Consider the following 14,451-nt stretch of genomic DNA (forward strand, 5'->3'; position numbering starts at 1 on the left):
TTCTCTAAGTATATTCATCAAAACGTAATGTTTTCTTTAAAAAAATCTTATTACTTTTAAAAAGACATTAAAAGAAAAATCTAATTATTTCATCAACGGAGGAGAAACATGTTTTCTATGGGGGATTTTCACTTGAAGGTGCTCTCCAATGAACAAATGCAAAGTCATCATTGTACAAAATATATTTTTCAAAACACAAGTAATTGTTGTTCAAATGTATTCCACTAATGTCAGGAGCCTTGTTTCTCAGGTTTATCACATTTAAACACCACCTATAGGCAAATTACAGTTAAAACTTCTCCATGCACCACAGTGAAGTTACTGCATATTACAAAGCAAACTTGAAAACAAAAATGCTTTCAATTAGAATTTTTCTTGGCTAGAATTTTTGAGCCCCCTTTGTTATCACTACAAAACTAGTGTTTTAAATGAAAATTCTACCTCACAGAGCTTAACTACTTTTGCTTAAGCATAATGGTCATAATTCTGTGTTTATTACAATTCTGTGATCCCATGGCAATCATAATATCACAAACCTAGCATTATAATTGTACTGCAAGACAAAATTAGGAGCACATAAGTAGTGTTGTAAGGACACCAATTCCTCAGCTCCGCACCAAACCTCTTTTAAAAAGTCTCATCTTGTAAAGAATATTCTCACGCAGAAAGCAAGGTGAATTTGTAAGAACTGTTATGAAATGCCAAAGAACTGTGCAGGCCTTTTGTCAGCTGCCCCACCACCACAATGAGGACCTAGTCTGGTACGATCTTTGAAACAGTTGGAGATTGCTGAACATACAGGATCAGAGGAAGCTATGGTACATGGCTGATACAAGGATTCACTGGGGAAAAAATCTGGAATTTCCACTTCCCACATGATGATAGAGAGGTTGATGGTCTCTCCAAGAAAGAGCAATGAAGAAGACAACTTCAATAGATGCACTGAACTGGAACCAACACAGCTTACCAGTTGCGAGACCTTAGATCGTCCATGAAACAAAGTGTGGAGTTGCCGCAAAGATTCCTCAATAGCTAAGATAGATGGACAGAAATAGTGGGGATTTGTGTTTATCTGAGAAATGAAAGTTCAGATATTAGGATTCCCAGTGTCTTCCTTCAGGGTGTCAATCTTTCATTGGAAATATGGATAATGTGATGTGTGTTATTGTAACTCACACACCTGAGTGCGTTGTTCTGACTCATCTAGTGGCACCGAGACCACTTAGAGAAAGAGATAAAATGAGTCTGCTCTAAAGCCTTGGCTAATAGACAGTTTGCTTTTAGCTCACGCAGTAGAGGCTCATGCACTAAGCTTCAGAGGTCCCAGGTTTGATCTCGTCCACCGACAACCGGGGTCTGTCAGCGTTACACTATGATAATGGCATGAAGAAGGGCCATGGTTACACCAAGAAAAGACTGTCTTATCTAAACCACCAGGGAAATCCTCTGTAGTCAACAAGTAATGCTGACAAATTACTCTCTAGATTGATGATGAAAAAGAATTCAGAAAGTCCATTTTGAACTGTTTTAATTAGACTCATAGACTTTAAGGTCAGAAGGGATCACTGTGATCTAGTCTGACCTCCTGCATATTGCCAGTCACAGAACCTCATCCACTCCTGAAACAGACTCCAAACCTCTGGCAGAGTTACTGAAGTCCTCAAATCATGATTTAAGGACTTCGAGTTACAAAGAATTCACCATTTACACTAGTTTAAATGTGCAAGCGATTCGTGTCCCATGCTACACAGGAAGGCGAAAACCCCCCAGGATTTCTCCCAATCTGTCCCTGGGGAAAATTCCTTCCTGACCCCCAATATGGCGATCAAATAAAAGTATTTCTTCACACAGCACATAGTCAACCTGTGGAACTCTTTGCCAGAATATGTTGTAAAGGCCAAGACCATAACAGGGTTCAAAAAAAGAACTAAATTCATGGACAATAGGTCCATCAATGGCTATTAATCAGGATGGACAGGGATGGTGTCCCTAGCCTCTGTTTGCCAGAAGCTGGGAATGAGAGACAGGGGATGGATCACTTGATAATCACCTGTTTTGTTCATTCCTTCTGGGGCACCTGGCACTGGCCACTGTTGGAAGACAGGATACTGGGCTACATGGACCTTTGGTCTGACCCAGTAGGGCCATTCTTATGATCAGTTATACCCCGAGCATGTGGGCAAGACCCACCAGACAGATACCTGGGAAAGATTTTCTGTAGTAACTCAGAGACCCCCCCATCTAGTGTCCTGTCTCCAGCAGCTGGGGATTTATGCTACTGGCAGTCGCCAATGGACCACATGCCAATATAGGCAATCTCATCATATCATCCCTTCCATAAACTTATCAAGCTCAGCCAATTAGTTTTTTAACCCCCACTGCTCCCCTTGGAAGGCTGTTCCAGAACTTCAGTCCTCTCATGGTTAGAGATCTTTGCCTAATTTCACTGGCCTACACTTATTGATGGTCAGTTTATAGTCACTTGTTCTTGTGTCTACACTGGTGCTGAATTTAAATATCTTCTCTCTCTCATATTTATCCCTCTGATTTTCTTTTTTTAGGTGAATGATGGTAATTTTAAACCCTTTTTGTAAGAAAACAAGGCTATGTAGTTGGATATAACATCAAGGCTCCATCTTACACAGCTTTTCAGTTTTCCGTGATGCACATGGTATCCCTCTCATAATACGAACATATGCTACTCACCCAAGCCTAACTAAGGGCAAATCCTTGTCCAACTTTATGGTTATAAATAGAGGGTTTCCAGAATTCTAATAAGTTATTAAGTACATATCACAACTTAATTCTAAAATTACACACAATTCTAGAGTCCCTGCCTGAAATGGACTGATACAAATTGAAGAAAAAAATTATGGGACGAATACGAACTTTATCTTAAAGTTTCTTAGAGCAGGGACCAACTGCCTACTAGTCTGGAGAATGTCTAATAGAAAACTGGCAATTTAATGATACACAAGGAAATATTTTGTGTGTGTGAGACAGATTTAATTTTTGTCTTCCCCTAGTGATTTTCAGGATGCTGTTATTAATTTATAGGTACTATTTTTTGAGTAGATGATGTCACTGTGTGGGGGTGTAGAAAGAGCTGCAAGACTGTGATGGGGGAAGTGAGGGGTGGGGGACAGGTTCAGAAGCTTGAGGTACTTTTCACTTCTGTTTTGTACTTTTTCATGTACACAGGAAATTCCCTCTGTGGGCGGGAAGACTAACTTCCTAATGCAAATATAAGAATAAGAATTTAAATAAAAGAGAGTTAAAAATTTTCCAGGTTTCCACACTTGGCCGTCTGCAAGGACACTAACAGAATGCCAAGTCTGTAGTACCTATGATGATGAAGCACCAGCCTTAATTGCCTCTAGTAACCAAAAAGGAAAACAATGGAGCTACACTGACTTTGGCTTTGTTTTTCAAACTGGAACGATGTAAAAATTACAGTAGCAATGAAGAGTGCTGTACACCACTGAAAACAACAGCAGCTAAATGCTTCAAATTTGTGCAACAGGGTGAGCTGGCCCTTTAAGGCAGGCTATAGGACCAGCTCTCCCTGTTCCAACTTTCACCCTCAGAAACTAGGAGTTTCCAGACAGACACCAGGAATTATTGGCTGGGCAGCCCTGCATGTTGAGAATGTAGATAGGAACCACTAAAAGGTCCTCTTATGGATCAGTACCTGGTTAAAAGAAAAGGAAACAAAGGATTAAAAATAAATGGTCAGTTTTCACAACAGAGAGAGGTAAATAGTGGGGTCCCCCAAGGAGCTGTATTAGAACCAGTGCTATTCAACATTAATGTAAAGGGAGTGAAGAGGCATAATTTGCATATAAAATTATTTATTTCAGATAGTTAAGTCCAAAGCTGACTGAGAAGAGTTACAAAGGGATCTTTACATGGGTGACAAAATGACAGATGAAATTCAGTGCTGGTAAGTGCAGAGTAAGGCACATTGGAAAGAATAATCCCACCTATACATTCAAAATGATGACATCTAAATTAGCTGTTACCAGTCAAGAAATATCTTGGTGTCATCATGGATAGTTCTCTGAAAACATCCATTCAATGTGCAATGACAGAATGTTGGAAACCATTAGAAAAGGAATAGATAAGATAGAAAATAACAGTGCCATTGTATAATTCCATGGTACAAGCACATCTTGAATACTGCTTTAAGTTCTGGTCACCCCACCTCAAAAAAGATATATTAAAATTGAAAAAGGCACAGAGAAGGGCAATGAAAATAACAAGGAGATAGAACAGCTTCCATACGAGAAGAGATTTAAACAACTGGGACTGTTCAGCTTACAAAAAAGAGACTACTAAGGGAGAGGTATGATAGAGCTCTATATAATCATGAATGATATGGACAATGTAGGAAGGAAATGTTATTTACCCCTTCACATAACATGTGATTTACCCCTTCACATAACAATGACTAGAGGTCATTGCTAAAATTAATAGGTACCAGGTTTAAAACCAACAAAAAGAAGTACTTCACACAATGCATAGTCAACCTGTGGAACTTGTTGCCAGATGACTGTGTGAAAGTCAAAAATATAACTGGGTTCAAAAAAGAATTAGATAAGTTAATGGAACATAGGTCCATAAATAACTATTAGCCTAGATGGTCAGGGTTGCAAACCCATGCTCCATGTGTCACTAAACTTCCAACTGCCAGAAGCTAGGCCTGGATGACAGAGGATGGACCATCTGAAATTGCCCTCGTCTATTCATTCCCTCTGAAGCTTCTGGCACTGGTCACTGTCAGAGATAAGACACTGGTCTAGATGGACTACTGGTCTGACCCAGTATGGCCGTCCTTGGAAAACAGGAGACTAAGGGGGGATGTGATAGAGGTATATAAAATCATGAGTGATGCGGAAAAAGGAATAAGGAAAAGTTATTTACTTGTTCCCATAATATAAGAACTAGGGGCCACCAAATGAAACTAATGGGCAGCAGGTTTAAAACAAATAAAAGGAAGTTCTTCTTCACACAGTGCACAGTCAACCTGTGGAACTCCTTGCCTGAGGAGGCTGTGAAGGCTAGGACTATAACAGGGTTTAAAAGAGAACTGGATAAATTTATGGAGGTAAAGTCCATTAATGGCTATTAGCCAGGATGGGTAAGGAATGGTGTCCCTAGCCTCTGTTTGTCAGAGGGTGGTGATGGACAGCAGGAAAGAGATCACTTGATCATTACCTGTTAGGTTCACTTCCTCTGGGGCACCTGGCATTGGCCACTGTCAGTAGACAGGATACTAGGCTGGATGGACCTTTGGTCTGACCCAGTACAGCCATTCTTATATTTTATGTTCCTCGTGTTCTTTGGAGACACCTGAGGGAAGAGGTTCTCCTGTGAAGAAAACACAGAAGGTCTGGGAATCTAGTCTAGGAGGCAGGTGGACAAAAGAGTAAGGAACCCAAGAGAGAAGAAAATTCTATGGATTCTGTTACAAACCTTGGGGATCGAAGGGGTGGGTGGGGGGAGGAGAGGAAGGTAGGGGAACTGGAGAGGACAGAAGTGATTTTAAGCTAAATAGCCAAAAGCAGTCAAGTCCCAGCAGCAAAGCTGTGACTAACAGAGTAAAGAAAAAGGGTATGGACAAAGGGAACATAAAGAACTGGTGACATAAACTTAGCGATAGCTTTCTTTTCCAGGGCCCAGGGTCTGGGCTTCCAATACCAGATGTGGATAAGATTGCTCAGACCCTTGAAAAACCGTTATGACCCAAAAAGGACAAAGACTGGCTTCTTTATGGAGCTATTGTTTGTTTCGGATTTTTGTATACCACAGAAGATGAATTTTCATAATTTAAATCAAAGGTCTAAATTAACAGCATGACCACAAAGGGTAAACAGAGGCAGCTGGGCATCAGATTCCAAAGAAGTAACACTATTGTTTCACATACTTATAGGAATATCTTCCCGGAGTGAACTTTTAGAAATAAGTGTCATACATTTGTCATACAATAATGGAAGTGGATTCTATCAGAAAGAGAAGATATCATATCAAAGCACTGTCAACAGATTAATTCTTCCATACTGTAGCTAGAATAGCTCATGTTCAGAAAGTTAATGTAACAAGAATGCAATATACTTTTCATATTGTAGCTGGAATAACACGTTCAAAAATTTAATGTAACAAAAGAACCATTATGGTTTTACGTAGCAGGTTTTCAATGCTGTCCTAACCACAAATACAGTCACAAGAAAACTCCTTCTGCATAATATATGATTTTAAAATTTAAGTCAGGTATTTTATTTTAGGCACTAATTAGCTGTAAATTTCAGCATTTAGAAATGCTGTTTTTTTTATTTTCGGCAGGTCCAAACACTATCTTAATCCTCCCTCCCCCAGAAAAGCTCCATTCCCTTGTAAAGGTGCCACTATAATAAAAGTTTAAGAAGATGTCTTGCTGTTTTTTTTTTTTTTTTTTTTTTTACAGTCTTTATTCTAACAGGGTCTCTATAAAACCACAAGCATTTACTGTGAATGCTTGCGCAACAGAAGACTTACAACAGCTATCCAACTGTGTCCTAACCTAGTAGTTAGTATCCTGCGGGTAGAAAATTTAGTGAAAATATATTTTAAAAAATGGTTTATGGTACCAGTCAGTCACACTACACTTATTTATATACTGTAAAGAATTCTATCTTACATACATTTTAAAAAGTGAAAATAAGTTCTTCCTAGCTGGTTAACAAACTCAATGGACTAAAAACAAACAAGGTATCAGGACGGGAGTGTTTCAAAGGCACAAATGACAGTTAAGGACTCACCTCATTAAAAGTCATTGAGAATCAGGTGCCTAATGGTTTCATTTGTGCCTAGGAAATACTCTCGTTACGTTTATAAGAACGATTCCTAGCAGGTATCAGAAATACCTCTCTTCTGCTCATTCACAAGTTCAATTTCAGTTGTCTCTCTTGGGGCAGCAGGAGTAAGAGAAGGCAGCCATAGCTTCCCACACACTTCTAAAACTACGAAAGAACAGTAAAATTTGAGGGCAGAGAGAAAGCCAAAAGAAACTAATAAAGAAAAATTCCCCTATAGTGAAGCTCTTACTCTCTGTTCCTCTCCAGCCCATTTCCCTTCCCTCAACTAGCTGCACCCTGAATTTTAGCTCTCTTTCGTTCTCTTCTCTTTATTTCAGTCTCATCCTCTTTTTTTCTTCCCCAAAGGGTATTTGGAATCTCCCATCACTTGAATCTGACTTACTCTAAACAAGAATGGCTTAAAAGTCAAAGATTGGGGGGCAGGAGGGAGGCGAAGAGAGAGAATCAAACTTTCTATTAAAATTTGATTTAAATGGGAAAAAAAAAATCTATCTTTGATTTTATTTAAATAACAAGCTTTTCTTTTTAAAATGAAACCTGTATACAATGAAATCTGAATTGAATACAAAAAATGTTATTGGCCTAACCTTATAATAACCTCTTAAAACAGTGGTTCTCAACCAGGGGTACGCATACCTCTGGGGTACACAGAGGTCTTCCAGGTGATACATCAACTCATCCAGATATTTGCCTAGTTTTACAACAGTCTACATGAAAAGCACTAGCGAAGTCAGTACAAACTAAAAGTTCATACAATTACTTCTTTATATTGCTTTATATACTATATCAGTGTTTCTCGACTGGGGGGGGGAGTCATGATTTGTTTTATAATTATATCATAAAAATGAGAAAGTAAACAATTTTTCAGTAACAGTGTGCTGTGACACTTTTGTATTTTTATATCTGATTCTGTAAGCTACTACTTTTTAAGTGTGGTGAAACTTGGGGGTATGCAAGACAAATCAGCCTCTGAAACGGGTACACTAGTCTGGAAAGGTTGAGAACCACTGTCTTAAAACACTTAAATAAAAAATAAATATGCTGAATCCATGAGTCTCTATATATAAAAACTCATTTTTTGATAAAGAAACAATTGGGGGGGGAACATCTAACTTTTGAGGTCAACCTTTATAAATATGGCACAGTAGGTCATGTATTGTATTGAAAGCTTGATATTGTGGGGGATCCAGGGGTTCTGCTACTGAGTGCAAGAAACTGGCAAAATCACCACAAACGTTGGGACAAGGCCCCTGACTCCAGGAGACACCATTATTTATCTCATCAGGATCACTCATTATGCCCACCTGAGGGGTATTTTACTCCTGTTTTACAGCTTCTCAGTACCTGAGCTCCAATTGGCTCAGTTCTCAAATCATGCCTATTTATGACTCCACCCAACATATGTACTCTGTGGCTAAAGGAAAACACTTATCTGCCCAGTAACTACCAGCCTGTTTCTGGATGGTCCTGGGTACTTCAAGTAAATGGTCTTGCTCTATTTTCCTTGCATGTGTGCATAGAGATACAAAACACAGAGAAATCAATTAATTTCTCCACCTCCTCCTGTCTCCAAAAAAATAAAATACCACCTCTACTCCGACATAACGCTGTCCTCGGGAGCCAAAAAAATCTTACCACATTATAGATGAAACCACATTATATCAAACTTGCTTTGATCCACCGGAGTGCGCAGCTCCAGCCCCACCCCCTGGAGCGCTGCTTTACCGTGTTATATCCGAATTCGTGTTATATTGGGTCACGTTATATCGGTGTTGAAGTGTATTACAGTGCAAAAGGCATAGGGGTTACACAAGCAGAAGTCTTCGACCGTTAGGTTTTGTTTTTCTGGGGGTAGGGGTGGGAGTAGGGTGCGGCAAAGAAGTTATGTTACAAGGGAGAAGGAGCAGAGTGTGCAACCAGAAAGAAGCAACTCTGATGTAAAAACAAGACACTTGGAAGACGGGACAACATTCTTCAGAGAGCAGTCTCTACAGTTGATTTTAACTCCTGGGAACTGAAGAAAAAAAATCCTACCATGGCTGCAGGTTACAAAACAGACCCTCTTTGGGAGTATTTTCAATAAATTTCTGTACCTCAGGTAAAATGGAACACATACCAATGTAAACAGGGCAACAAAGTTGCAAAACCCGGTTGTCAAAATGAAACATTACGAAAAATGTTCCTCAGAAGTCAATGCCTAGGAAGATGTGGCTGTGGACATATGCCTGAACAATCTGGATCAACTGGTTAGTAAACTTTTTTTGCACCATTCTTAGGGACTGCCTAACATGTGAATTACTTATGAATTTAAAAATGTTTGTGTTTATAATATAATTGGTATGTCAGTTTGTTGGAGGAGTATTTATCAATTACGTTTTTACTGTTACTGCTGGATTTCTGAAATGATTTTTTTATTGCCCAATACAATCAAAGAGACTAGGTGACAATTTCCTGTTTAAAAAGTAAAATTTTATTAGGCATTATTAATTTTAACTTTTTCCCCCAAAAAATGTTTGGTATGTTGCTAGAGATCATGATTTAAACTGATTTAGATAACTGTATGATTTATTATTTTCCGTATGAAACTGGCTTTAGAAAATAAGAATGGCCACACTGGGTCAGAGAAAAGGTCTATCTAGACTAGTATCCTGTCTTCCGACAGTGGCCAATGCCAGGTACCCCAGAGGGAATGAACAGAATACGTAGTCCACAAGTGATCCATTCCCTGTAGCTCATTCCCAGCCTTTGGCAAACAGGAGAGGGACACCATGCTTGCCCATTCTGGCTAATATCCATTTATAGACCTATCCTCCACTAACTTATCTAATTCTTTTCTGAACCCTGTTACAGTCTTGGCCTTCACAATATCTTCTGGCAAAGAGTTCCACAGGTCGACTGTGCATTGTGTGAAGAAATATTTCCTTTTGTTTCTTTTAAGCCTACTGCCTATTAATTTCCTTTGCTGACCCCTAGTTTTTGTGTTATGAGGCGTAAATAACACTTCCTTATTTACTTTCTCCATACCATTCATGATTTTATAGACCTCTATCATATTCCCCTTTAGTCATCTCTTTTTCAAGCTGAAAAATCCCATTTATAATTATGGAAGCTGTTCCATACCTCTAATCATTTTTGTTGCCCTTTTCTGAACCAATTCCAACATATACCTCTACCCCAATATAGTGCAGGTTCGCATACAAAGCGTTAAAGCTCTGACACGCTGCTCGCTCGAGGGAAGGGGCTTAGAAGAAGGGATCCCCGCCCCACATTCACCAGCAGCCCGGCCCCAGCCCACTCCACTCCACTCCACCAGCTCCCAGCCGCAGCACTCCGCTTCCTGCCGCAGGTGATTATGAGGGGCGTCCTTTCCCCAACCTCCGCGCACTCACCTGCAGCAGGAAGCAGAGTGCTGCAGCTGGGAGCTGGCAGAGTGGAGCTGGCTGGGGCTAGGCTGCTCCGATTCCCGCCGCAGATAAGTGCGGAGGGCGTCCTTTCCCCAACCTCCCCGCACTCACCAGCGGCAGGAAGCGGAGCAGCCCGGCCCCAGCCAGCTCCACTCCACCAGCTCCAGCTGCGGCCAGTGAGTGTCTGTCAGGGGGCAGGCAGTGTGGATGGGGTCAGAGCAGTCAGGGGACAGGAGGGCTGGGGTCCTGGGGGTGATTAGGGACGGGGGTCTCGGGACGGGGGTCTCTGGAGGGGGCGGTCAGGGAATAAGGAACATGGGGGGCCAAAGCAAGTTTGATATAACGCGTTGAGTTTTTTTGTCTCCCGAGGACCACACTATATCAGAGTAGAGATGTATTTTTTTTTTTTTTTATTTTTTTATTTTTTGAGATGGGGCGATCACTTCTACATGCAGTATTCAAGATGTGGGCATACCATAGATTTATATAGACACAATATGATATTTTCTGTCTTATTATCTATCACTTTCTTAATTATTCCAAATATTCTCTATGTCTAGTATATCAGAATGAGGATGTTAAAACAATATTTATTAAATAAACAATTTTTAACTCTTATTGTAAAAGCAATAATTTTCTTAAAAAATGTGGACCATTACTTTTGCACTTCTCTATAAACTTGTGACTTCTGCATTTTTCTGAGATTAATCCTTTTCTTCATTTTTAAACTTTTGTGTCATGATAGAAATAATTAGCTTTAGCCAGGACCTACGACAGAAAAGCAGAAAAAGTGTGCAATGAAGTCAGAAAGGAAAGGAAGCATAATTAAAATCACAAGAAGATTATAACATTTTAAATTAACTAGACAGCTGATCAACAATGTTATAAATTAAATACAGAGCACAACAGACAACACAGAACTGTTTTCTTCCTTCAGACTGCAATGGGTGTTTCTTAGGCTATGTCTACACTAGCACACCCCTGACTGATATAAGTTTCACTGACAAAAACACTAGTGTGGACAGCGCTATATCTGCTGGAGATGTTCTTCCACCAAAATAACTAGTGCCTCTCCTTGGGGGTGGTTTAATTATGCCGACAGAAGAGCTGTCAGCACAGAACAGCTACACAGTGGCAGCAGTATATCTGTGCTGCTGTAAGGTCTGTAATCTAGACATAGCTTAAGAAGTGAAGGGAAAGGAAGGTGGTATAGTAGCACGGGTATTTTTCATCCAGGTTAATAGACATGAGTAAACTTGTTCAAACAAAATAAGGATTTTATAATGGGAACTCTCAATCTTAATATAGCTAGCAAGAATGTTCAAATTACATTCACAAAGAAAATACTTGCTCATTACTATAGCCGAATAGGCAAAATATAGGAGACTTGTGTTACAGAGCAACTCTGACATTTGTTTAAACTAGCGGTTGTCAGCGTTATCAAATGCCATTCTCTGTCTCAAGAAGAGCGCAGCAAACATTATTCTGCAGCAAGTCTCCAACGGAGATTTTATTGTATTAGTCCCTCACATATTCAGTTTAGTCAGTACAATATTTTTACATTGCAACAACATTCTATATAGTTTTTAAATTTTCCCTTTTTGAAGACCCTTATTGGTAGGGTCAAATGTTACTTCAAGTTAAATTCCTAGCTTCCCATCTGTGACAGGGTGGTATGAAACCCTCACTAGACAGCCAGGAGTTAAAGAGCATGTTCTGCTTGGAGGTATGATTTACAAAGGAGATGTTCAGCTAAGGGTGGACAGAGCAGGGAGGAAGATTGACTCTGGGAGCTCCAGAGCAGAAGGCAGCCAGATACAAATTGAGTGAAGGCACGTTGGAGAACAGCAGGGGGACAGAGGGGGGACAGGCAACCACCAGGACAGCATTAACCAGGATAGACTGCAGAAGATAAGATGGAGGTACGTAGTAGCCCAGGGAGGCTAACTCGAGGCAATCCAGGGGGAAGGCTGGTAGACAGGCCTCACAGGGACATAGATTAGAACTCGGTGGAGCGGGAGAGCCCACATTCCCCATGTCTTTCAACTGTAACTGTTACGCAGGGGGGACTGCTATAGACCGTAACCACTGGGGGCGGAGAAACTGCCAGAGACTGTAACCACTAGGCAACAGACCCCAGGCCCGATCACACCATCCCCAAGAGTAATTTACAGTAACCAACTGTCCCACTGTCACCTATCCCAAGTATTTTTTTCATTGCATCCAGTAAGATAAACATAGTAAACTATAAATTTCTGTTAACAATCAGAAATGATAGTGTTAATTTATGGCCTCCTTTGTAAAGTGTATTGTGTAAGTACTGTGTAAGTGTAAAGTGTATTGAATCTCTGGAGGTGTTATATAGAGCTAAATATTAGTTAAGTCATTGGGATGCACAGATATGATCACTTGAGCTGAACTGAGACAGTCCATGTCTCAAACTTGTCACTGGCTCACTGTAGTATCAGGAAGACAATGGACAGATTCATATTCAGAAGATTTTCTTTCATTCCACAAGAACTAGAAGGTTAAGTTCTGCAATGCAACCTTCAGCTACAGAATCATAGAATACATATGGCTCTAAACATCTCCTGAACCTGTCAACATTATAAATACTCAAATAAGGCAGGGATGTAATTATCTCCTTTATACTCTATAATAACAGTTACAACTGTTTAAGAGTTGGTGTAAATGGGAAAAATCTCTCTGTATCAGTTGTGTTTAGAACTTAAAGCTGAGAAAGATCTGTATGCTAAAGAATGTATATCTGCTTTGCTAGGTAGCTATCAGCAGTGACTGTGAAACTCCAGAAGAGTGGGGCGGGGGGTCGTGGGGGGGTGTGTGAAATAGCTGGTTGATATCTTAATCATTCATATGAAATGGCTGGAAAATATTTTTAAATTAATTTCACACACGGAGAGTCATGGTCCCAACTAATTATTTTGGTTAACCACTCTACTACCTCTCTGCAGTCTTGAGATAAAACACAGTCAGGTTTTAAAAGCAGAGTTGTGATTAGGAAAGTCATTTTCAGTACACTCTCAAAAAAGTTAGCTGGAGAATTCCCAGTTCACCTCCACCAACCATGGAATGTTAGAAAAAATCTTGAATGCAAAAAGACTAAATGTTGGCAGAAGTGCTCAGCAACATGGAAGAAAAAAAAATGTTGGCTCAGAAAGCAGCTGGCCACAGGAGATTTAGTCAAAGGAGGAAGTAGTATCAGAACTTATCACTGGAAGACATCACAACATATATAAAGAACTGACTAGTTGATCCATCAATCAAAAAGTAGAAGGAGAAAAATCTGTCCCTCCCAATATAACTGATTTTGCCCTATTTTCATTCCTCCAGCTCACTACAGTTTTGTCTTATTTTTGTTTGGTAAGCTGGAAAGAAGATATAAAAATTTTATTAAAGTAAATGTTTGAAATGAAATATACACAGGTTGAGAGGGAAGGTACTGTACATCTGGGGTCAGGCTTGGGTTATGGGGGGTTACAGGTATCGTTTGCAAGGATGAAAAGATGCATACATATCGCATAACCGGAATAGACCCAGATTGGGGTGCAAGGGTTTTTAAAGTGTCAGTGGATAAGTGGGCTCGGTTATGCCACCCATGGAATGAATAAGGAGTCCAAGTCAGTATCGGTGGAGCAGATAGGTACATGGATGAGGTGCGTCCCTTGGTCTGTCAGGGAAGGAAGTGGGTTATTTCCCTGATCGGCTGACTCAATTACTCAGTGTGGTATTGGCATAAAAGAAAAACCCAATCATCTATGCAGATTAACTTTTATAGAGAAATAAAGAGATGGCCCTGGAAGGTTTCATGCCTGCTCTGCTGAGACCTCTACAATTGCACTTTTCCTGACACCTGATATCTATCTGATTGTTACACGGCTTAAGAACTTACATGAAGGGAGTAACATCCCTTCTGTTGCCACTGTAGCTTCACGCTAGTAGCAATTAAAGTTATTAAAACTGATTAACCATGGAAATTATTACTCCTTTCTGGTTTTTCTTTCCATACTGTTCTTCACTGAATAAGGCAAAAAAACCTACGTAATTGTGATGTCTTCCCTCAGTATTCTGATTCTATACATTTCTGGTAGGTGAGATAAAACACTGCTTCCACTTGTCAATAACAGAACACCTGAAATGGAGCATGGCCCAGCAGCTAGAGCATAATTCAGAGA

General features: G+C 40.0%; 1 protein-coding gene across 2 annotated transcripts in view; it reads right to left on the reverse strand.

Annotated features, from left to right (window-relative positions):
• Window positions 1–14,451, reverse strand: part of RBPJ (recombination signal binding protein for immunoglobulin kappa J region) — an 83,217-nt gene that overhangs the window by 58,422 nt on the left and 10,344 nt on the right. Inside the window, exon 2 of one of the 2 annotated variants that reach the window (XM_075066543.1) lies at window positions 5,218–5,370. The exons of the other annotated variant lie outside the window; for it this stretch is intronic. Within the exon in view, the coding sequence (XP_074922644.1) occupies window positions 5,218–5,315 (98 nt within the window). The 5' untranslated portion in view covers window positions 5,316–5,370. The remainder of the gene's footprint in view (window positions 1–5,217; window positions 5,371–14,451) is intronic. 2 annotated transcript variants of the gene reach the window in all.

The sequence above is a fragment of the Chelonoidis abingdonii genome, chromosome 5 (assembly GCF_003597395.2).
Source record: "Chelonoidis abingdonii isolate Lonesome George chromosome 5, CheloAbing_2.0, whole genome shotgun sequence".
Taxonomy (NCBI): domain Eukaryota; kingdom Metazoa; phylum Chordata; order Testudines; family Testudinidae; genus Chelonoidis; species Chelonoidis abingdonii.